Source organism: Phyllostomus discolor, chromosome 2, assembly GCF_004126475.2.
Source record: "Phyllostomus discolor isolate MPI-MPIP mPhyDis1 chromosome 2, mPhyDis1.pri.v3, whole genome shotgun sequence".
Lineage (NCBI taxonomy): Eukaryota > Metazoa > Chordata > Mammalia > Chiroptera > Phyllostomidae > Phyllostomus > Phyllostomus discolor.
Window position 1 is genome coordinate 136,173,661 of NC_040904.2, and position 26,294 is coordinate 136,199,954.

The window sequence follows — 26,294 nt, forward strand, 5'->3', positions numbered from 1 at the left end:
CCCTATCAAGGTCCACTCTTTTGAAAAAAAATATATTGTTATTATATTACATTTGTCCCAACTTTCCCCACTTTGCCCTCATCTGCCCAGTCCACCTCCACTCCTATAGTCAGTCCCTATACCATCGTCCTTGTCCATGTGTCACTCATACATGTGCTTTGACTAGGTCCGCTCTGAAGTCATGCCTATACAACTGATCGCTTATCACCAGCTCCCCATCCTGCACTGCCGAGAATTGCTTATTGTTTGCCCAGTAACTATAAACTAGCTTTGGTCTGGCCAAACCAGGGAATGTCTCTGTTGTTCTATGAAGTCTGAACTCCTTCCAAGTTTGTCCTTTCTTGGGTGCTCTTACTCAGCAACTAGGGTACCATAGAGCTTTTTTATATATTTAAGCCACTCCTTTAGTAAAACAAATAACATTTAAACTTTTCCTGTGTAAATTGCTGTATGATAGCTATCTTCTGATTGGACCCAGATTGCCTCAGCATGTATTTATGTGGATTATAAACTCCATAAAGGCTAATGTTGCTCAGCACTTTCTCCCCTGTGTAATGCAGTGGCCTTCAGGGAGCACTCCACAAATATTTCTGAATGAACACATGACAGAATTGGCTTCATGTAGGCTGAATTCATGGGAATTTGTATCCCATGACTGGGTTGATTGAAAGACACACCTGGAAGAAAACCCTTACCATTTGAATAGATTGTACTCCTTAATAACAATACCAGGATTTTGGATAGGTCAGGTGCCCTTAGAAACTTTGGCAGACACTGTTGAATGTCTACCAAAATGGTCAATCTTCTACCCCTCCCCTTCTGCTACTGCACTATCAAGTTTCAAAATGTAAGATACTCCTTTCCTAGCCCTTATTCAACTAAAGTATTGCTATACTCATTCGTTCATCCATTACTTAGGTTATTAAATGTACATCAAAGGGCCTACCATATGCCAGGTAGTTATTCTATGTACCTAGGATACTTCATTAAATTCCCTGCTGTCCTGAAACACACACACTAGAAAGGAGAAAGAGAATAAACAGTAAACAAAAATCTAATTGTAGCCAAATAATATAAAAAGGTGTCTGTTTAGCATCTGAATTTCATAACAGTGTTATTTATAATATATTACAAATTTTCTTTAATGTCTGTAGCCATTTATTAATCCAAGTCTCATACATATAATTTGGAGAGAAGGCCATGGCATGCTAATGGAAATACTTTCCCTTGCTGTGGAGAAGACAATATCCACTGAAAAATAAGATGATACAAACTTATGATATAGGAGAAAAGCAACAATGGCTGATCTCTTAATATATGCACCTTCTATGTGCTAAGCACACATAGTTCATTTTAGTACTTTTGTTTCTATTTAAGTAAATAAAATTTATAAAGTGTATTTTTGCTCCATCTTTACTTTGAGATAGATTAAAACAAAGCACTTATGGTGCAGAAGAGTTGAATGAGAAGCAATGGATACCTTTACATGAGGAATCAGAATGCCCAGACTTCAGTCTCAACTCCACAGCTTTCCGCCTCCTTAACTCTGAGCAATTTGTATTTATCTAATTAAAATCTAAATCCCCCTATTCCAAAGAAAATATCAGGAAATAGGTGGTAAGAAACACCCTTCTGAACTTTTCCATTTTTTTATTTTCTTCCAAACCCCCCATTTTTATTAAGACTTTATTTTATTTTTTGAGCAGTTTCAGGGTTTTAGCAAACCTGAGGGGAAAGTAGAGATTCCCCACACACACCCTGCCTACACATGCATAGTCTCCCTCATTATCAACACCCTCCACCAGAGAGGTACCTTTGTTAAAATTGTTGAACCTAAACTGACACAACATCATCATCCAAAGTTCATGGTTTACATTACAGTTCACTCTTGGTTTTGTACATTCTGTGAGTTTGGAAAAATATATAATGAATGACATGTATTCATCAAAAGTATATTTTTTAGTTTCAGTTGGCTTTCTTTTAAAAAATATTTTTTAATTTATTTTTAGAGAGACAAGAAGGGGAGGAGAAAGAGGGAAACATCAATGTGCAGTTGCCTCTTGTGCACCCCCTGCTGGGGACTTGGTCTGCAACCCAGGCATGTGCCCTGACTGGAGATCGAACTAGCGACCCTTTGCTTTGTAGTCTGGTGCTCAATCAACTGCGCCACAACAGCCATTGTGCCTTGCTTTCTTTCTATTGTTGTTCAAGTACAGTTGTCTCCATTTTCCTCCCACCACTCTTCCTTCCCCTCCCCTCCCATTCTCAGTCCTACTCCCTTTTGGCTTTGTCCATGGGTCCTTTACACATGTTCTGACAACCCTTCCCCTTCTATCCCCCAGTATCTACCTTAAAAAGCCTCTGTGCTTGCCTCTATTCATGTCCCCTTCCCCTGCCCTCTGACAACCACTGATATGTTTACTGTTTCCATAGTTTTGCTTTTTAAGAATGTCACATAGTTAGAATCCTACTAGTAGCCTGTTTAGGTTGGCCTATTTCACCTAGTAATAGTCATTTAAGTTTCCTCTATCTTTCACAGCTCAGTAGCTCATTTCTTTTTAGCACTAAATAATATTCCATTATCTGGATGTACTACAGATTGTTTAGCCATTCACCTACTGAAGGATGTCTTGGTTGCTTCCAAATTTTGGCAGTTATGAATAAATCTGCTATAATATCCATGTACAAGTTTTTGTGTGGGACATGCTTTCAGCTCCTTTGGGTAAATACCAAGGAACATGATTACTAGACCATAGGGTAAGAGATTGTTTAGTTTGTATGAAACCACCAAACTCTCTTCTAAAGTAGCTGTAACGTTTTGCATTTCCACCAGCAATAAATGAGAGTTCCTATTGCTCCACATCCTTGCCAACATTTGTTTTTGTCAGTGTTCTAGATTTTTGTTATTTTAATAGATGTGAAGTGGTATTTTGTTTTAACTTGAATTTCCTTTTACAGTAAGTATTGAAGTTGGGCATGCCTCTCAATCTTTGTACTTTAATGGTCTGGATAGTGCTATGTACATTATAGGTATATAACTGCTTGCTATTATGATGTGTGGTTTATATAATGACCCAGAAATATATGCAATGACTGTTAAATATCAAGTTTACTCAATGGGGGATTATAAATGTATATTATATATATATATAAATATATATATATATATACACCCACACAAACACACACTATAGCTATGACAAATCATATATCTGTACATGCATGTGCATATATACATGTGGACATACATGAATATATAACATGCTAATAATTCTTGATTTGCAAATCTAAAATTATATTAATGGATTTTTTCAAGATTTTATTTATTTATTTTTAGAGAGGGGGAAAAGAAGGAGAAAGAGAAGGAGAGAAACATCAATGTGTAGTTGCCTCTTGCACAACTCCCACTGGGGACCTAGCCTACAACCCAGGCATGTGCCCTGACTGGGAATTGAACTGGTGACCCTTTAGTTTACAGGCCAGTGCTCAATCCACTGAGCCACACCAGCCAGGATGGAATGTGCTTTTAAATTTGGAGTAAAGATTAATGGTTATTTTTAGAATCTACTTTTGCTTTAATTACCACCCTTAGTTTCTGCATATATTATTTAGTATTGACATCTAGTTAACTATTTCACTTTATGCTTTTCATAAATTCTATAAAGTTACTTTGTAAACATACTAGAGGCATTGCAAAATGTTAGAACTGACTCAGAATACCTTCTGTTGATAACTTTTCTAAAACACTAAGGTGCTTTCAGAAATCTCTGTTAGCTATCCTCAGAGAAGAAGTTGACTTTGGGCTAATTATGCTCTATTACAGAGGGATTGTGGATTCTCAATCTCTGGTTAACTTTGAAAATAGTATATGTCCTGGAACATGCAGAGATGATTAGGGGGCAAACAGGAGCCTAAAGTAGGTATATAAGTAGGTATAAAGTAGCAGTGATTTTTCAGTAAGTGGCTCTTGAAAGAAAGAAGAAGGAAAGGAAGGAAAGAAGGAAGGAAGGAAAAGAGAAAAAGAAAGAAAGAAAGAAAGAAGAAAGAAAGAAAGAAAGAAAGAAAGAAAGAAAGAAAGAAAGAAAAGAAAAGAAAAGAAAAAAAAAGAAAAGGAAAGAAAAGAAAAAACAAAAGAAAAGAGAGAGAGAACTACATTACTTATGTTCTACTCTTATCAACCGAGCTATATATTTTGGTCCACAGAAAAATAAAAGCAATGTAACAATGAGTTTGGAAAAAGAAAATCGAGGTTCAAATTGCTGCTTTACCTTGTTAAACTCTTTGTGCCAAAGCAAATTAAATAAAGTCTTCGAGTATTATTTGCATTAGCTATCAAAGACAAATAATCATTACAAATAAGATAATTAAAAGAAATTTGTAAAGCCATAGAGTGCTATACCAATACAATTATTATTATTGTAATATGTCAGTCATTTTAAGTATTAAATGAGAAAATTAATTGAAAAAAAACAAAACAAAATCATTGAAGGAAATCAAATTTTTTTTCTAAATGAGGAAATCTCTTGGTATATTCATTTTATAAATGGTATTTTAAAAATAATAATGTGACCTTTTCATTTCTCTGTAAAGCATAAGATATATTAGAAAGCTAGGTATGAAAAGACTGACTTGGTTTCTTCTTGTAGGAGAGCTGTAAGACATAAAAGGAAAAGGGCAGAAATCTTAGGAAATTCACACAAAAAAAGACAGTATGTATTGCTTGAGGTGGCTGGCATGCTGGAAGTATATTGATTCTGGTATTATTTGACACAAAGAAAAGGAAGACAATTCTACCTTGTAGTTGTTTAAAATTGTGCAACAGTAACATAAAACAAACAACAGTAACAATATAAACAAGTACTATTTTTAAAGCTCTTAATATGTGTTGGGCAATAAATCACATGCTTTACATACATTTTTACTTCTTAAGAATTTCTTCTTCACTAAAACTTTATAGGATAGACATTATTATTCCCATTTTTCAGACAATAAACTAATTCTTAGGGGTTAAATAATTTACCCAAAGTTACACAACTTACATTTAATAGTGGCACTGGGGTTTTAAACCTGAACTTATCTGATTTTAAAAAATACCTGTTACAAATATTATAGCAACATTAAAAGTGAAATATCTAGAAAAGTTCAAAGGCTTAAAGAGTTTTATAGCTGCAGCCTATAAACTACTCTTTAGAATTGGCTTGCTAAGCTAAAAGAAATACTTTAGCTTTAATAAGGTGAAAAGTTTTTGAGCAAGAGACATGGAAAGTCCAGGGAAGAGCTGTCAAAACACCAAAGCTGTAAGTGGTTGGCCCAGAGCCATGGAAGCCTGGGAGCCAACGGCTTTGAGGTTAAAAGATTTCCATAAAAAATAGGCTACGTCAAATTTTTAGTCAAGCAACTATTAAGAGTAGGTTTATTATAAACTGAGCATGTGCCTAGAATCTGGAGACTTCAATATCTTACCTCAGTTGATTGTTCTTCTACAGCTATGTGCAGGTGCAATTATAAAGAACATCTTTATTAAGCAGTTATTGTGTGCCAGGTACTGTTCTAAACTCTCTACCTTTAATCCTAAAGATAATTTTACAAAGTAGGTACTTCTATTATCATTCCCATTTTAAAGATAAGGAAATTAAGTCATTATTCAAATCCAGGCAAATTAATGTCAGAACCTATACTCTTTACCATTATATTATGCTGATGTTATAATTAACTAGTAACTATAATAATTACGTAAGTAGCATTCTGTTTTCTACTAAAAACTATCCCTCTAAAGCAATTTGTTTAAATCGTCACTTAGTAAATTCACTGAGAGATCAATAGTGTTTGTAATGTTACTTATTGATAACTAATTGGAATTACAGTGAGAATAGCCTTATTTCAAATTTTTTTTAGAAAATGTGTTAAAAATGAACTGTATATATAATGAGCTTGTATACTCTACAATACATAATTCCATGTCACGTAAGTGAAAGATTAAGCATGTGTATTTCAGGATAGTTGCTGATTTATTGAGCTTTTTATGTTTTAACATTCAGATGTTACATTATTAACAGAAACTTTGATACTCTGTAAAGACACAAGGCAAATTTTTTTGTTTTTGTTTTATTTGGTCTGTTTCTTTTTACTTCTGCTGCCCCCAAAGTGATATCATGTGAGTCTGCAATATTCAGTGCTTAAAATAGATATGTATTATTCATCACTATGTGCAGCACAGATGGACTCCTTCTGAAATGTAATATACATTTACAATTGATGTGATACATTTTACTAATAATGTAAAAAATCCATATCAGGTGAATAAACCTAAAATATTTTGTAACCGTATTGACTAGAGCAACTTTTTAGTATCCAAATTCTGCAGTCAGGTAAGAAAATTCAAGCACTCTAAGAACTTTAAAGTCTGATAAATGTTTTTTAATTAGACACATTAAAATTATCTCAAAAGCAAATTAACATTTGTCAGAATGAACTTACATGCATCAATGCATTTAAATGACTGGAATCTACTTATGAAGTACTTGTATGAAGAATGAAAATCAAGGAATCATTTTGAACTTTTCACTTATCTGAAGTATACCATCTGGATCACTGACTTTTTTACATTTAATCAAATATTGACTTTGTATGTAAATAACTATAATATCAATAAGGAATACATCTTTTTCAAGAATAGCAATACTTATAATGAAGTGTAACTTCAAGTATTGATACCTGAGATTCAGTATACTTTGGGGAAATTAACAAATATGATATGAAATAAAACATCCTTTATGCTAATATACCATAATATGTTAATAAACATTGTGAAATCTTTAGACTTTGCACCCTAAGTGAAGAGTTTGAAAAATTAGGCTAAGTTACCCCCAAATACCATAAGATATAGATATTTTTAAAGTGTTCACATTTTTCAGAGTTAACTGCAGAACAGTTCTCACTGAAACCATGATAAAGGTAATAGATGTGTGTGACAGATTTACAAATGAAAAAAGCCATCATTAATAAATATAAACCATCATCTGTTTAATGGAAATAGTTTTTTAAAGCATGGTTTTGATGGTACATTATCTGAAATCTGTTATTTTTTAAAAGATTCCTTTAAAAATTAACTTTATCTAAACATCTATTAAATCAATGACAGAAGTTCAAAATATGCTACTTTGATATACATATCCAACTTTTTACAATTAGCCTAAAAAATTCTTTTAGAAGTAAATGATCAAAGAATTCAATATGATCCATCAGGGGGTGGGATAGTAGACCACTGAGTCACAGAATATAATTAAAATAGCTGTGCTGTTAATTTTAGATATAATTTAATTTCACTTATATCAAAAGAAGACATTTAAGGAAAGAAAATATTCAAATACACATTTTGGGCAGTTCTGGTTGCTGGCATTCTACCCCCTATATGTAAAAGAATTCTTGTTGGCATTAGGTTCCGTCAATTCATTTGTGATTTCTAAATTAATTCTGAAGGAAACCACAACTTACTTGAAGATCCCGCTGAGTGTCTGTGTGCCTGACTTTTTTTCTCTCTCTTCACAGACAAAGCATTTCCACTGGTCATGGAAAAAAAGTCTAAATCCGTGTCTTCTCTGCTTACAAGTCTTGCCTGGGAGCAATGGGAGAGAATGTATACAATCATGAAACAAAATATGGCATTTTCTGAATGCAGCTCACATTACCCCAAATAAACAAACAGGCTCTGTCAAACAACCTTCCTCAAAACGACACCACAACCCTTCACTGCCGCCTCGGCAGCACGATGCACTATGTCAAAGCATTTTTCGCAAATAAGAGCCGATCTTAAAATTGAGGTTTGCTATTTGAGTCTGTACAACAAAAGAAAACATTTTAGTACAGTAATTTTGATGAAATCAATCTTAAAGGCAACTGATGAAACTTTACACAGTTTAACATCACTTATTTACCAAGAATATTATTTAATTCTTAATTGAATGTTAGAAATGTCATATGGGATTATTTTCTGCAATATTTATATTTCACACTTATAAGTATTAGTTTTCTCAGTAAAATTCCCTGAAATGTCTTTATATCATGTTTGTATACTGTAAAGTCAGAAAAGGCCTCTACCTTCTTATTACAACAATTATTAATGTAAAAATTCTACGCATTAAGTTTAATTTGGAAGTAATGGTAAATATATTGAAATTTCAAAATATAGTAAGGACATAAGAATTAGATAATCTATTTAATCTCAAATTACCATCTGAACACTTACTGCTATTTTAGAGTGAACTTAATAGTGAAAGAATAGATTCTTTCCTATAAAATATTGTTTTATAGAAAGTCTAATATCATTAGGTAAAGATTTATCAGGATTCAGCCATGAAGTTGGGGGAAATGCAGTATGGAAAGCAAAGCAGCTTCAATGTAGCTGGGATTTAACCCAAACCACAGGATGTTTGAAATCCTGTGAGAAAGCACTGTCTTTAATGTTTGATATGAGAAAAAAATTAAGTAAAGCCAAGTAAAGCCATAAAATCATCACTGTGGTTAAAAAGCTGTCCCTATGTGATGAGCTAGAAAAACTCATGAAACTAGCATCTAAAGATCATCCTCTTTCAAATTTAGATGTTTGCCTTTCTCCTTTACATCCCTTCCCACTTCTCCCCTTACATACACGAACTTCTCATTGTTAAACAAGCAATTTTGCTGTTGCTGAACTCAGAATAGAAACCATTCTATAATGTCCGTCACTTTTTCTTGTACCTGGCTAGGTGATACAATTGCATTGTCAAAAAAACTTCAGTAGAAAACTGTTTAAAATGAAATAAGGAACAACGGGCTTCCAATTTACACTTGTGATTAGTATAAAAGGTGTTACACATTCTTTCTGAATTTTACTTCATCTAGTACAACAGAGTGTGTGTCTAATATTCCCATTAGAACAGCTTCATTAATACTAAGATTAAAAAAGAAAGAGTCAGGAATAAGAGGGAAATACCATAGCAATACCATAGTTTTGGTGAGACCAGTTACCAAACAAGGAAAAAGATGCTAAATGCTTAGGCATCTTGCATGTTGGCTAAGGAGGCTTTAATGATACGCCTCAAGGTTTTAAAACCAGGATCTATTTGCTTCAATTTGATGATATAAATTAAGTATGCCCAAATAGAAAGTAGAAATCCATTCCCCCAATTAAGACAATATCTACATGTCAAGAAAATATTTGTGAATACACGCCTTCCAAAAATCTCTGTATCATCTAAGCCATTTACACACAAAAGAGTGCTCCTTTTGAGACAGAAAACAATGTCAGTTACTAATTAAGTCAGATGATAAGAGGGATACAAATTTAAAAGTGAGATTTAACAGGAATACATGTTTTCATAATGGCGCCACCTAGCAGCTTAAGTACAAACCTAGAAATTTTATCAGAATCCCTTAGTGCATCTGACACAGACACATATGCATTAATATTCAGATTCTGTTTTTGAAAACATTGGTTTTCAAATTGAACATCATTCCTCCCATTACTGTTTAAAAATAAAAAAGCATAAATAAAATACATCTCTTCTTCTATGGCATGCAAAATGGATATATTTAAAAACTTAAACTGCTCCTGCTTTTAAAACTTATTCTATAAAATGTGTATTTAATTCTGAAATACTGTAATATTAAACATTTTATGTGGTTATAATACAGTTTTAAGTTAATGTCAGGTCATAATTTTCTATGTGCAATTCAATAAAATATTTATTAAATAGTAATTTTGCAAAATTATTTTTGTTTTGTTTTTTTTCTGAACAGGTCACATTTATAGCCCCATTTACAAGGTTTGTGACACATTTTCTCTATATGTTCACAATAAAATGAGGAATATAGATTTTGGAATATGACTTTTAACCATCTGGATTATGATTCACCTCCAACCTAGGCAACTTAGTTAAAAATAGAGAATCTCTGCCCTTACTGATGTGGCTCAGTGGATTGAGCACTGCCCTGAGAACCAAAGGGTTGCTGGTTCGATTCCCAGTCAGGGCACAAGCCTGAGTTGTGCGCCAGGTCCCCAGTAGGGGGTGTGTGAGAGGCAACCACACATTGATTTTTCTCTCCCTCCCTTCCCCTCGCTCTAAAAAATATATATAAATAAAATCTTAAAAAAAAACAGAGACTCTCTTATTTATAAAAAAACAAGGAGTTCCTCTTTCTTCATATTTTTAAAAAGGTTTCCATTTTATTAAATATTTAATTCTAAAATTTTATATTTTTAGAAGTTAAGACATACTGAACAGCACATATAAAAATAAATACTTATTTAATTATTATCCAGGTATTTTTTAAAAAGAGAGATAAAGCATTATAAAGTTTACTTATAAGTTGTCTTGTAATATTTCTACATATAATTATTCAAAAATTATGTTTCTAGATATATGAATGATTTAAAACAATTTTTATCTTTGGTTGCAGAAAGCTGAAGTATGCATACCCTTCCATTTATCATTCCATAAACCCCTGTTCTTATATAAGGCAGAGGCCTTTTATATAACATTTGAGGGCAGGGAAGACACTTTAAATGTTTTATAAAGCTATAATTTACATGCAATGAAATGCACAAATCTTAGACATGAATTTCAATAATATAAAATCTATTTTTAAGTAAGTTAAATTCCCATAGAAATTGTAAAAACTGCTAGGGAGAATTCCCTATATACCCTCCACCTAGCACACCCCCATAAAAATATAACCAAAATGTGATCATTAAATCCAAGAAATTTATATAAGTGCAATACCCTTACTAAACCACACATCTTTTTAAGACTTCATCAATTTTCATATGTAAAAACTTTCTTGGTCTGGCTCTACATCTGTGACATTTTATTGCATGCATAAATGTATATAACTACACTGCAATGAAGGTACAGGACTGCTCTGTCTTCTCCAAGAAATCCCTGTAGTCATATCCTCTCCCCAACCTAATCAATGGTAACCATGAATATGTTCTCCATCACTATAATTACATGTTTTTGAGGATGTTATTTATGTAACCTTTTGAGATTTTTTTTACTCAGCATAATGTTCTTTAGATCCATCAGTCTTTGTGTGTATCAAGAGTTTGTTGTTTGTTGCTTTTTATTTATTTCTATTGTACAACATCTTTCCAGAAGTTATCCAGGCATATAATATGAAAAATAGAGACATTTGATGAAGAACATACAAGACACAAGAAACACTGTACATAGAACAATGACAGCTCAGATCCTTTCAAAGTAGGCACCTTGGGATCTCACACAATTCTCCGAATTGCCATCAGCTGCCCTGTTGTATTTTCCTGAATCTCACTGATGGTGAAATCTCTTCCCTTTCAAAGGTGATTTTAGTTTTGGGAAAAAGCCAGAAGTCATGGGGCACCAAATCTGGGCTGTAGGGGAGCTGGGTCACCTGGGTGATTTGATATTTCACCAAAAATCTCTGTATGAGATGTAATACATGAGTGGGCACATTGTTGTGTGAGGCTATCAATCACCAGCTGCCCATAACTGTGGCCTTCTGAATCATCTGAATAGTCTCTGTGGAGGAATGTTCAAGTTTAATGCAAAATTTGATGCAGATTTGTTGCAGTAATTTTGAGTGTGATGGCCACACAGTATACATGCTCAACCAATGGCATCTACTTCCCCAAGTGACTAGTACAGTGAAGTCATCATTGTTCACACATGCAAATTCCAGTCCACTCTCCTTGGCTGCCAGGTGACACTGATGTGGTGTGAACTATTTCATTATATTAACAGGGATTGGACTTTTTCCAGACAGACCTCATATATCTGTTGTTTGTATGTACCACCATTTGGTTATACTTTCACTTATTGAAAAAGATTTGGGTTGTTTCCAATGTTTGGCCATTACAGATAAAACTCCTATGAACATTTATATAGGTTTTTAGTTAAACATAAGTTCATTTTGCTAAGAAAACCACTCAAGAGCAGAATTGTTTAGTCGCAAGTGTATATTTACCCTAATAAGACATTGGCAAATTTTTTCCAGTGGCTATACCACTCTCAGTAGCAATGTGGGAGAGATCCAATTGCTCCACACATTCATCAGCACTTGGTATTGCCAGGGTTTTATTCTAACCACCATAATAGCTGTATTGTGGTATAATATAGTGGCTTTCATAATTACCTTAGTGATTAATGATGTTTAAAATCTTTTCATGTACTGTTTCTATTTGAATATTCTCTTTGGTGGAGTTAAATCTCTTTGCTCATTTTTTTTTTGTTTTCAAATGTACTTTATTTCTTTAACCATGTCATATTTTAACAGGTACACAGTGCTTTCTTTTGTTGTTGTTGTTGTTGACACTGCTATAGGGGTCTCTCATTCCCCCCCTTTATGCACCTCCACTTCATTTCAGTTGTTTATTACAGATAACTGTGGTGACAATTAATTTTATGTGGTAGCCTGACTGGGCTACAGGGTACTTGGATGTCTTCAGTGGAACATTATTTCTGAGTTTGTCTGAGAAGGTGTTTCTGGATAGTAGCATGTGAATCAGAGGTAACCAGGCTGGTCTTCCCAATGTGGGTGGTAACACCTAATCCACTAAGGGACTGCATAAAATAAAAAGGCAAAAAAGGGGAGAATTCATTCTCTCTGCTTGACCGAAGATGCTGGGACATAGGTCTTCTGTCTTACGACTGGAATGTGCACCATTGGTTCTTTTTGTTCCTAGGCCCTTGGACTGAGACTGCAACTATACCATGAGGTTCTCTTAGGTCTCTAGCTTGCAGACAGCAGATCATGGGACTTAGCTTTCATAATCAAATGAGCCAATTATTTTTTAGTAAATAATAGGTAGATGAATTGTCTTTCTAGCTGGGTGGATAAATAGACTAAAGAGCTGAACGATGTAAGTTCCATTCTGAATCCAAGGGTCTTGAAATTGGATAGTATAAGTCTTGTTCTTTTTTAAGATTGCATTGGCTATTCTAAGGTCCTGCATATATATATACACATATAAAGAGAAAATTTTATATATATAGATATATATAATATATATATATCTATATATATCTATCTATGGAGAAAAAGAGAGAGAGATACAGATCCTACTGGTTCTGTTTCTCTGGTGAACCTTGACTAATACGATTATCAAATAGTTACTTTGTGCCTCCTTCCAGTAATTCACCTTCAGAAGTGACTACTGTACTACTGTTCTATTTTTTTCACCATTGCACAGCTTAGTTTTCTCTGATCTTAAAGTATGTACTTTTCTGTATCTGCTTCTTTCATTCACTGTATTGGTTTTGATATTCACCTATGTTGCTGTGTGTATCTTCAGTTACTTCCTTTTCAATTCTGAGTAGGTATGTCATTGTAAGAGTATACCACAGTTTATCCATTCTTCTGTTATAAATATTCAGGTTGTTTGCATTTTATGGCCTTTATCAATACAGCTGCTATGTGATTTTCCAACAGGTCTTTATGTGGGCATTTGTTTTCATTGCCCTTGGATAAATGTCCAGAAGTAGAATTAATGGATCATAGGATAGAAGTATGTATAATTTTATATAAAACTGCCTATTTTTCAAAATGGTCTTATCATTTTTCACTATACCTGTAATGTGTGAGAATTCTAGTTGTTTCATATCTTTGCCCACATTTGTGTTTTCTAGCTTTTAAATTTTAACCACTCTAGTGTGATGTAGTAGTATCTCATTGCTATTTTATTTATTTTGTTAATCATTTTATTGTATTTTTCCATTACCATGTATCCCCTGGAGACAGTATGCTAAGAGAAATATGCCAGTCATTACTGTTTTAATTTAAATTAATATGCTTATTAACCATTCAAATATCTTCCTTTGTGATGTTCCAAATATTTTTTGATTTTTTAATGACTTTGGGTGTTTGTCTTTATATTATTGGTTTTAGAAATTTAAAAAACATATTATGGATCCAAGTTTTTTGTTAGATGTATTACATGTTGGGGAGGGATTCTTTGCACAAGGAGGATTAGGGGAGAGAGGAAGGAGGAGAGAAGTGGAAGAGGGAGAGAGAGAGTGGGAATTTTTCCTCCAGGATGTGGTTTGACTTTTTATTTCTTTTCATTTTGAGTGAGCCTTTCTAAGTGCAAATACTTTTAAATTTCATGAAGTACAATTTATATTTTTATTTTTTAATTTTTAAAAGTTTTTATTTATTTATTTTTAGAGAGAGAAGGGAGGGAGATGGATAGAGAGAAAGAGAGAGAGAGAGAGAAACATCAATGTGTGGTTGCTGGGGGTTATGGCCTGCAACCCAGGAATGTACCCTGGCTGGGAATCGAACCTGCGACACTTCGGTTCGCAGCCCGTGTTCAATCCACTGAGCTATGCCAGCCAGGGCCCTGTTTTTATCTTTTGATTTATGATTTTCTTTTCCACCTAAAACTTCTTTGCTAACAGCAGATTTATGAAAATATCTTACTATGCTTTCTTTGAGAGGTTTAGAATTTTACCTTTTTAAAAATTTTATTTAAATTGTTGTTGCAGTACAATTTTCTATCTTTTACATTTTGGCTCATAATTCATATCAAATTCATTCTCAAATATGATGTTAAGTAGAAATTAAGATTCACTTTTTTCCTTGTACATATCCAATTGTACAATAATATTTGTTTACAAAATTATTCTTTTCCTCTTTTAATTGCTTTGATACTTTTAAGAAAAATAAGTTAATCTTATAAGTGTGGTATTTTTCTGGACTCTATTCTTTTTCCACTGATTGATTTTTCTATCTTTATGCACATAATACACATTTTTGATTACTAGGGCTATACAGCAGTTTTTAAATCAGGTAGTATGAGTCTTTTTACTACTCTTTTCAAGATTAAATAGAGTATTCTGGGCCCCTTGCATTTGTATGTACATTTTAAAATTTGTCCATTTCTACTAAAAAGCATTACAGAAGTATACTGAATTTGTAGACCACTTCTAGAGAATTGACATAATTTTTTATTGTTGACACTATTACAGATGTCCCCATTTTCCTCCCCTTTGCCTACCTCCACTCAGCCCCCATCTCCCATACCTTCTGGCCATCAGCACACTGTGGTCTGTGTCTATGGGTTATGCATATATGTTCTTCAGCTAATCCCTTCACCTTCTTTTATTCAGTGCCCCCCTCAACCTGCCTCTCACTGAGAATGGTCACTCTGTTGTATGTATCCATGCCTTTGTTTCTATTTTGTTCACCAGTTTATTTTGTTCATTAGATTCCACATTTAAGTGAGATCACATGGTATTTGTCTTTTTCCAGCTGGATTAATTCATTCAGCATAATGATCTCCAGACTGATCCACACCGTAGTAAAAGGTAAGAGGTCCTTCTTTTTATGGCTGCATAGTATTCCATTGTGTAAATGTACCAAGGCTTTTTTCTCCATTAATAACATCTTATAATTTGAGTCTTCCTACTCATGAAAATGGAATATCTCTTTGATTTTTTTTAAGGCAATGTTTGGTAGTTACTGTAGGGGCCTTGTATACCTTAATGTTAACATTTTTCCTTAAATATTTACATTTTTAACATTGAGGTAAAAAGAATATTTTAAATAAAATTTTCTAGTTTATTTATATGTAGTTATATATTATATATGTAAAATTATGTCCCTGGATGGTGTGGCTTAGTGGATTGAGTGCCGGCCTGTGAACTGAAAAAAAAAAAAAAAACAAAAACAGATCCTCAGTAGCGGGCGTGTGAGAGGTGACCACACATTGATGTTTCCTTCTTACCCTTCCTTCCCCTCTCTCTAAAAATAAATAAATAAAATCTTTATAAAAATAAAGTTATGTACATTATATATAATATATGTAAAATTATATATATATACTCCCTCCAATAATAGGGTATATGAAGGACTCTTTTAATAACTACTCACAGATTTCTTTCCAAATGATTTCACCAGCTTCTCCTTTCACCAGTCATACATTTGTTTCTACATTGTTGAAAGCATGTTTTGTTACCCAATATTCTAATTTAAATTAATGTGCTTATTAGCCATTACTATAACCACTATAGTAATACAACTTCTTAGTTTTAATTTTATACTTTGGTCATATAACTGAGCATCTATTTATATATATTTATGCATTAAAAGCATCATCTCTGTGAACTGTTTATGTATATTCTTTTTCTGTTGTATTTCTATTTCCTTTTCATTGGGTTACCTGACTTTATATTGTTCATTAGCAGAAATTCTTTTGTATTTAGATATTAAGATAGTGTTAGTTTTTAGCATTGAAAATAGTTTGTCCTGTCTAGAGTCTGTTAACCTTTCCTAGAAAAATCTTTCATAGGAAGAAATATTTAACACAATAATTTTTCCATATAATTTTTATTTTATTTATTTAAAATTTTATTTATTTATTTTTAGAGAGAGGGGAAGGAAGGAAGAAAGAGAGGCAGAGAAACATTAGTGTGTGGTCGCCTCTCATGTGCCTCCCACTGGGGACCTGGCCTGCCACTCAGGCATGTGCCCTGACTGGGAATCAAACTGGCAACCCTTTGGTTCACCAGCTGACAGTCAGTCAATCTACTGAGCCACATCAGCCAGGGAAATTTGTACTATTTTTTAAGTATATTTTATTGATTATGCTATTACGGTTGTATCATTCTTTTTCTCCCTTTTATCCCCCTCTCCCCTGCACACCTCCTTTCTCTAGTGCACCCCCCTCCTTAGTTTATGTCCATGGACTGTACATATAAGTTCTTTGGCTTCTCAATCTCCTATAATTTGTAATATTTTTATTTTCTCAGTTATAACAGTGGAGTGGATAAGATTCCCAATGAACTAATTATAGAGATATTATAAGAATAACTAATTAACTGTGGACACACACATAAGCAAAACCAAGCTGCAATGTGTCTAAAGACAGATTTAATAACAAACATTGAATTACAGTAATTTACTGTTAAATCTGTTTATATCAATTATGTTTTTATCACTTTTTTCCAATTCTTGTTTTTTATTGAAGTAAATGACTTTTATTGAAAATTAGCTTCAATGACCTTAAATTCAATAGAAATATCCTCAGTGATTAACCAAAGTTAGTCTATATTCACATCAGCTTATTCATATTTATTTATAGGTTAAAAGTCTTTGTGTCCAAAGGCTAATTAGGATTAGGTGTCAGCACTCTAACTTATTACCTAAGACACTAACCAGAAAAGTTACAGCCTCTAAAACTACTACACAGTCAAACTGGTGACAAGGCCACACAACCAGCCTGAACAATTAGACAATTTCACTTTGTTACATGTATCCAAGAATGTTGCTTTAACAGTAAAAAGCAGTTTCAGAAGGCAAAAAAAATAATAAAGAAGTGTTTCCTCACTGCTAAGTTGCAATGATATTCTTTTTTATTTGATCAGTTACATAGCTTTATTTTTCACATTTGAGTCTTCATCCTTCTGAATTCTATTTGTTGTGAAGGGTGTGTATGCTCTCTAAAAAGTCCTTATTTTTTCTTAATGCCATTAAGAAAGTATTTTTACTGAATGCCATTTACTTAACAATCTGACCCTTCACATGTCACATGTCACATGTGACATGTGACATGTCACATGTCACATGTGACACCTTTATCACATGTTACATTTCAATACAGCTAGGTCTATTTCTGAACTCACCATTCACATCCATTGGTTGGTCTATTTGTCCATGCCGGTGCCAGCACCACAAGCTGTACTATAACTTTGTACTGTCTTTCTATCTGGTGGCACCAGTTGTTCTACCTTTTCAGAGTTATCCTACACAGTCTTGGCTTTTTATTCAGCCACATACATTTTAGAATGAGACTTTTTTCAAGTATCTAAACAACAGCTGTAATTTTTTTGGAATTGCTCTTAATTTATAGATTTACTTGGGTACAGTTGACACATTTTATATGTGAGGTTGTTGCATCCCTGAATGGTAAACTTACTTAGTATTGTAAATATTATGATACCCCACTCAGATTACCTGTAACAACTGAATCAGATTCCCACAGCTGCTGAAAAAATTGAAGCCTGGTGGCTCTCAGCTCAGCCCCTTCTAGAAAATATTCTTTGCTGAAGAGAGCTGGCTTTCCCAAGTCACATCTTTTATGGAGGTGATGTAGGAGCATAAAATCCTGATCCAATTTCCTCAAATTGGGAAAACTCTAAAGGGCCTTCCCCACTGCCAGATCTTACTACCTCTGTGGTACCTCTGTTGCAGCTCAGCCTTTCTGCGCAAGCCTGCTGCTTTCATCCCTCAAAGGAGTTGTTCCTGAAAGCCTCCCCCAATAAATGCCCGGCACTCAAATATCAAAATCTTAGAATATATTTCCTGAAGAATATGAACTCTAACTCTCTCTGTAGGAAACACTAATTAATATATACTTGGAAACAACTAAAATGATGTTTTGTTTCCAACTTTCTTATTGTCAGATACACAATATGCTTTGATCTTATTTGGAAAACAGAGATGTTATCAAAACCCAGCACTTGAATATTTGATTATGTTTTATTCTGTCTTCACTTCTGAAAGTTAGAGAAGTGGGTGATGTTTATATTTATCCATAATATTAGGAAATAACTGTTTTCTCTTTTTGGTATGCATTGTTTCTGACATGTTAGCTGTCAATTTATTGTTCTTTTGTAGGTAATCTTTTAATTCACTAATTCCCTCTTTTACGAGGCCCAGTTCAGAATTTATTTCAATAATTTTTATTTCCAGAATTTCTAATAGACTTGCATATCCACCTGTCTTCTCATAAAAATGTGATTACTTTTGTTTTCTAATTTTCTGTCTTTTTCTACGTCTTTGAGGATCTTATAACACAGGTTAGGGTGGCTATTTTCCCTAAATTTTGGTATGTCCTGGTCCCAGTTGTATAATTACCTGTGTCCGGTTCCCCAGCAAAGTGGGTGCTCTCACTCCCCAACACTCCACAAGGTTTCCACTCTGGACATTCAGTTCGCCCAGTATCTCTTTGGCGTAGAGATATTTGATTTCTCCCCTGTCTCTACTCACAAAAAAACAAAATGTGTATTTCTTTTCTACTACCATTCACCTTATTTTTGTATTCAGTTATACCTCTCCAATATGGAAAAAAAGCACCTGTCATTGCTATGTATTTTTGGTCTATTTGTACTGAGCGTAATATAGTGGTATATGGAAAAAGAAAATTGTCAGAGCATTCATCTCATAGAACCATTTTGATTAATAATCTACCCAATATGTTCTCATTCATTTTTAAAACTATAACAGTTAAGTGTAATATTACTTCCTTTATCCTGGCATTTCTTGGCACTTTTGTATTTCTCATTCTTGCTCCAAATAGTCCCTCAACAATATGTGATAAAGTGCTAGAAGGTGATGTGTACTGTGACATGGAAGTACTGATTTTCCTATGGTAATCTCCATGACACTCTGCCAGAGATGTCTCTATTAAAGTGTAAGAAACTATTTGTATAGTGATTACTTCAAATTTATATTCTATAAATATTTTCATAAAATTAATTTAGCTATTGTCCTAATTTTGCTCCTATGTCAGAAAACTCCTTAAATGAGTTGTTCATGAGGATGATGAATATAACTGTTCTGGATAACATAATACTAGTTTCTATTAGAAACTACATTATCTTCTTGTATTAAATTCTACAAGGCAAACAAAATTATAATCAGTTTTCTTGGTGAATGTAGAGTCTGAGCAAGGAGTATTATTTGGTTGATATAAATGGAAGGTGTTATAAAGTTGAGGTCACTTGATATATCTATTTTTACCTACCAAGGAGGTCATATACTTCTGTCATTGGTCAGGGTACCCTATGCTCTGGAAATTTCTGGAACACTGAGAATTTCTTGTTTGGGGGGTCCATTTCTCTGGACTCCATATTGGTCCTTCTCCTTCTGCTTACATAGGCTTCCATCTCATAGCATATAGTGCAACTGACTTTAGCAATGCACAAACAGTTATGCTAACTAGAGCTTACATGCTACTTTAGAACTTGGTTGTTCTTAAAGCTCTGATAATTTACACTCTTATTATTTACAGTGGGTGAGTTCATAATTACTTGTTTATTTTTATCTGTTTTAATTTTCTGAGTTGTGAGGGTAGTTTGCTGTTTCATTCTAATATTCTACTCTGAACATATTAAAAAATAATTTTATTATGTAATTTCCTGAATAATTTTATTTTAGATAAAATAAACAATATGCTAATATTTTTAAATCTGCCATGTAGAATTCATATTTTAGAGTAATATGTTTTCAAATTGTATTACAAGCAGAGAAAACATATTATTTTAGTACATAGTATTTTGATATTTCCCAAATAAATACAGTTTGATATTCTGTAATTTACACTAATACATGGATATAATTCAAAGTGCCACTTATTGAATACTGGTGCCTAAAACATTTTCTGTAACTTTAAACACGTTTCTTACCACAAGCTGAACTCTTCCACCATTAAGTACCTCTGGATCTAACTGAGGCAAGAAATGATTGCTGCAATAGTGACAAAAACAGAAGTAACATTATTACATAAATTCAGAGAAAGAACTTAAAAGAAATCCCCAATTAAAATTTTGGGAGTAATTAGTAATTTATAAAATGGGAGTGATGGTTTTCTTAAAAAAGGTTACATGCAAAGATATATACAAATTTACATATTTCCACAGTCATTGTAAATTCAACTTGACATAAAATTTAAATTTCTAAACAAACTTAAGTGCTTCTCTTCTTTGCCAAACATAAACACATAAAATAAACAAAATTTGAAAGAAACAAGAATGACAACTAATAAATAATAAAAATAAAAATATTTACATTTATGTACATATCTTATCTTATGAGTAAAGCAAATTTTACTATTAATAAAATAGTTTTATTGTGTTTAATACATTATATTAATGTAATGTTCACAATTAACTGCTGCTTAAAACTAGAGCATTAACATTTGGCTATTCAAGCACTTCCATTCTTAAAAGTATTATTTCTTAAAATATTGCTATCTATTCCTTTATATATTATATGTCGAAAGAGAAGATACATAAACAATTGCCTGTTGTATCATATATTTAAATATAATTTACTAGGAGTAAGGGATGTTGTTAAATGTGTAACATTTATTTAAACTGTATCCCGAAGTATTCTTTTTTTAAAATTTTTCACATTATCTATATTAAGCTTTAAAAACTCTGAACCAGGCCACCTGTATCTAGTTAATATAGATGGTAAGCTATGGGTTATATTACATTTGTTTATAGTTCTAAGGATTTCATCTTATGAATTGTACTACATTGATTCCAACATAAAATAAATTTTACTTGCATTAATTAGAATACTTACTAAAATAAAAATTAACAGAAGTTGATGGCTTTATTACTACTTTCTATGCTCACAACCAAATGGGACATAATTCAAATTTGAAAATGCTTTAATTTTATTTTTATTCTCTATTTTCTTCTCCATGATTTAAAAGCCTCCCATTGATATAACTGAACACATATGAAGGTTTTAGTTAATATATATTACTAAAAAGTTTGATTTTTTATACATTTATACATAAATGAAGTTTTACCTCTCATAACCATAGGATTTTATTTGTTACTCATTTAAATAGTTATTACCCAAATGCCTGAAAACATTTCCAAAGTATCATCTACATTTAGATGTCATATCAGCTTATATATTTAATAAATGCTTCAAATAGTACTTTTTTATTTTGGGGGGGATATATGTAGCTAAAGTGAAAGTCCTGAAAATTCATGTTAAAAATGTTATTTCTGGGCTTTATTTCCTTAAAACTTTGATTCAGTGATTATCCATGTATATGCTTTATATTACATTGTTGTTGGCTCATTTTTTTCCTCTCAAAATTCTTATGTTGAAGTCCTAACCCACAATACCTCAGAATTTGACTGTATTTGGAAATAGGATCTTAAAAGATGTAATTCCTATCGAATGAGGTCATACGAATGGGTCCTAATCCAATATGACTGGTGTTCTTATAAGAGGAGTTTAGAACACAGACAACACAGATGAGGGGCGATCACCTGAGGACACACTCAGCAGGGGGCCATCTGCAAGCCAAGGGGAGACACCTCCAAAGAAACCAAACTTTCTGACTCCTTGATCTGGGATTTGTAATCTCCAGGACTGTGAGAAAATAAACCTCTGCTGTTTAAGCCACACAATCTGTGGTATTTTGTTACGGCAGCCCTAGCAAACTAAAACATACATTAATACAACTAAAATTAATTGACCCTGTTTATTGCTAAATAAAACATTCACTATCTTCAACATTGTGAGCTCATCCCTATTCAGTGAGATAGATAGTAAAATATTATCATCTTGCTATACAGGAGAGGAAACTGAGCATCAAGACATTAAAAATTAGTTACATGACTGGTAAAGGGGTAGCATCAAGGGTAAATTATAATTTTAACTGCCAAACATAAATGATAAAAATAACACAAAATAACATACAACTTGCCACATATATATTTATAAACAATTAATAAATACCATACATTTTACTTCATCAGGAAGAGTCATTTGTATAGCTCATCTGTTAGTAACCATTACAGAAACAGAGTTCTCAAACATTTTAAAATGCAAAATATAAGGAGTGATTAAATCTTCTATGTAAGAGGCCTTTTTTATAACCTGCTGTCATAGTATATGGGCCTCTGGCTATAAAGTCATGTTTGTTTTAGCATAATTAACCTACATTTGAATTTTCAAAATATGTTTACAATACAAAAAATCTAATTTAAAGACAATGACCTCACCATTTCATATTTCTGGAACTAGTTGTTTCACTAGTTGTTTCAGGAACTCCAACCTGTGTGGGAAGCCACTGATGTGTATATTCTTTATTCCTATCTAATTTTTCATGTGCCACAGTATCCTTGTTGAAAAATTCTTCTTCTTTATCTGGGAAAGAAATAAGAAAAATTTATTTTTTATTTAAAGGTATCAGTTTTGTCCAAAGTTTTAAGTTTAGGGTAATAATTTTATTGTAAGAAAGGAAAAACGAAGCACTAACTCATGGAAGCTAAATCATCTGTAAGCAAAATGTCAGTCACTCACAGATAGAGCACTTCTGCTGAAGTTTTGAACCCACATTCTTGAAAAGTGAAGGAAATGTTTTAACACAACCAACATTTTACAAGGGTTTTTATTTTTATAGCTAACAAATTCAAAGAATTATTTTTGGCAGACTTAGAATTCTAGTATAAAAGAATATCTGCCTAGTATGATGTATTTTCAGGCGTATTGTAAGGTCCAATTGGTCTTATACCAGTTTTATCCATATGCAGAATTTATAAATATATTGAAGGTACTTAAAATAGAATTTTAATTTTATATAAAACTAAGCTTGTTTGTATAAGATAATATAATATATTAAGTTAGGAATACAATTTTTATCAGGATTATATGTGTTTATTATGTGACAATAGCTGTTTCAGAGATGGAGGGGGAACTATAATAGTAAAAATGTTCTGGAAAAAATGAAAAGGATAAATTATATAAGGTAAAAATACAAGGTAACATATGTAAAAGAAAATAAAATAGTTAAAAAAGAAAAACTCAACCCTTATACTCAAATGTAAAATATACTATATGTTTTTATTTTTTTAAGATTATATTTATTTTTTTTAGAGGGGGGAGGGAGAAAGAGAGGGAGAAGAACATTAATGTGGGAGAGATATATCATTTGGTTGCCTCTCGCATGCCCCCAACAGGGGACCCAGCCTGCAACCCAGGCATGTACCCTGACTCCCTGGGAATTGAACTGGTGACCTTTTGGTGCTCAGGCCAGTGCTCAATCCACTGAGCCACATCAGCCAGGGCTATATTTGTATTTTTTTAAAAACTTACAGACACTGCTACTACATCAATGTCATGTGTTTCAGAGGTACGCTGAAGACCTGTTATTTTACAACCTTCTTTCATGAACTCGATTTTTCAGGCTGGTTCATTTTGGGGGCCATCACAATGTTTTGGGACTTAGTGGTGTAGGTTTGATAAATAGTGCACCAGAGAAATGTACCTCTTGAAAACTAACTCATGATAATCTAATTTACAAGAATGCTGTGATTTAAAACCTGATATTTAAAATGTCAATTTACTAATGTGAACTATTCTTTTACCATAGATCCTCATACATAAAAAGTCACCTTATATTTGCAAGCTGTTTGGAAAACAAATAAAGCATGGTGCAAAGCTTACTTTGAATACTTGGTGCAGGGGCTAACACACTTTCACACATGCACACACACAAGCTTAGCACTTGTCATTCTGAATATGTGAGGAGAATACATCTGTCATGCTTTTTTCCCTTAAAAGTTGCTGTTATAGTTAGTGAAATAACTCTAGTTTTCAATCTAAATGGATAATGGAGGAACTTCTCTGGGAAGCTAAAAGTGAGAATGTTTATTTCTCTAAACTCTATGCTAGTTCTAATGATATTTATGTTTCCAAAACGACCACACCACTTGCATCCTGAGCTGAAGCCAACCCATCTATATCTGGGATACTGGAGGAACAATTAATTCACTTATAAGGGCTGACTGTTGAATCCATGAGCAGGCACCATTTTGATAAATGGCTTTACAGGTACACAGAAACTAGAAAAAAGACTCAAAGAGAGCGAAGATTTGGTGTTGCTACACCCAGTTACTACATAGCATTAAGTCTCTTCACAAGCAGAGTCCCAGCCTTCTATCTGTTTTCTCGGTTAACTAGACCAGATGTTGGACCCAACAGTGCAGTGACAGAAAATAGTGAGGACTCAGTGACCCCCATAATGAACAGAGCACACAGCTGGGCCCTTATTCTTTTTGTGCAGAGAATCCTTTCATAACAAGTATACTTTTAGTTAGAGATAAAAATTATGTGTGTCTTCCTGTTTTTAAAAATAGCGACACAGTCCTGGTTGGTGTGGCTCAGTGGACTGAATGCCAGTTTGCAAATCAAAAAGTCATTGGTTTGATTCGTGGTCAGGCTACATGCCTGGGTTGCAGGCCAGGTCCCCAGTTGGGGGAGTTCAAAAAGCAACAGGACAACTGATTGATGTTTCTCTCCTTTTCTCCCCCTTTTTCTGAAAATAAATAAACTCTTTAAAAAATATTTAAAATGAATAAAAATAGTGACATATATTTATGATATTCACTTTTTAAAGTACTCATTTTGGAAAGTTTTCCTCAGCTCTACAATAACTCAGCCAAGATTTTAGACAACTATCCCCAAGTAAAGATAAGAGATTTTACTGTAAAGGTTCAATTCATATTAACCATTTTAATCCTAAGGCTTAGATTGGTAGACTGGCATAAGCTTGGTGTGAGAAACAAAGCAAACACAGTGATGGAGTTGGCTGGATGAACTTGAAGATACAGCAATTCAAATGCTACAGGAAATGATTCTGTTCAGGCTAAACCATTCAGGATCACTTCTCTCACTGGAAGAGAAAAAAGTAAGATGTACTCTTTGAAGCTTGCAGAAGTCATCCTGCTTTTGCATCTGGAGTAGGAAAAATAATAGTGACCTGGATTAATTACTTAACAAATTCTTATCAGTATTTAGTCAGGCTGCCCAATAAATCTTTCAGTTTAGGAGCAACATCATTCTGCCTGCAGAAAGTGAAACCCTTTAGCTACTGTGCTTTCCTACTCCTCTGGGTCTTGCCTCATTAATTTCGTATATCACCAATCAAAGAAAAAAGTTTTCTTTTGATGCCTGCTCTCCCCTAATTACTGCTATCTATATATGCTTTTTGACTTCTAAACACACATTTGTGTGATTTTATTTAAACTAATTGTTAAACTTTTATTATAAAAATAATAGAATGTCACTATAGACAATTTAGAAAATAAATAAAAGCAAAAAGTAAAAAACAAGAAAAAGAAAAAGTAAATCCACCAAAAATCTCAATATCCAAAGACAACCCCTGGATAACATTTTTAAGGGGTTCCCTTGAAGGTTTTTTTCCATAGAATTGTTTCGCTTTGTTTTTTTGTTTACAATTTTCAGTTAGTACTATAATTTTCAGTTAGTACTATAACAAATAAATTCCATGTAATATAAATCTCATCCTAAACATACTTCTAGTGGTTTTACACTATGATGTACAAATCTATTACATAAGTTTGTAATTAACTCATTTAATTAATTTATTTGTTCAGGTGGTATTAAAAATAACATGTCTAAAACTATAAATATTTTGAGGAACTTGATATAATCTACCTTGTTCAGTAGTTTTAAAAGCTTTCATCAATTTACCATGTACTATATGAAGTTTCTCATTCTAC

The 26,294-nt window shown here is 33.0% G+C and overlaps 1 protein-coding gene across 4 annotated transcripts in view; it reads right to left on the minus strand.

Moving 5' to 3' along the window:
- LRRIQ1 (leucine rich repeats and IQ motif containing 1) overlaps positions 1–26,294 on the minus strand; it is a 229,395-nt gene that overhangs the window by 27,222 nt on the left and 175,879 nt on the right. For 3 of the 4 annotated variants that reach the window (XM_036018605.1, XM_036018604.1, XM_028532854.2), the window contains 3 exons: positions 22,773–22,917; positions 20,424–20,484; positions 7,495–7,615 (listed from right to left, as the gene is read on the minus strand). In XM_036018605.1, coding sequence (XP_035874498.1) covers positions 7,495–7,615; positions 20,424–20,484; positions 22,773–22,917 — 327 coding nt within the window. Of the gene's footprint in view, positions 1–7,386; positions 7,616–20,423; positions 20,485–22,772; positions 22,918–26,294 lie in introns of those variants that run through there. The other variant, XM_036018606.1, reaches the window with a different exon arrangement.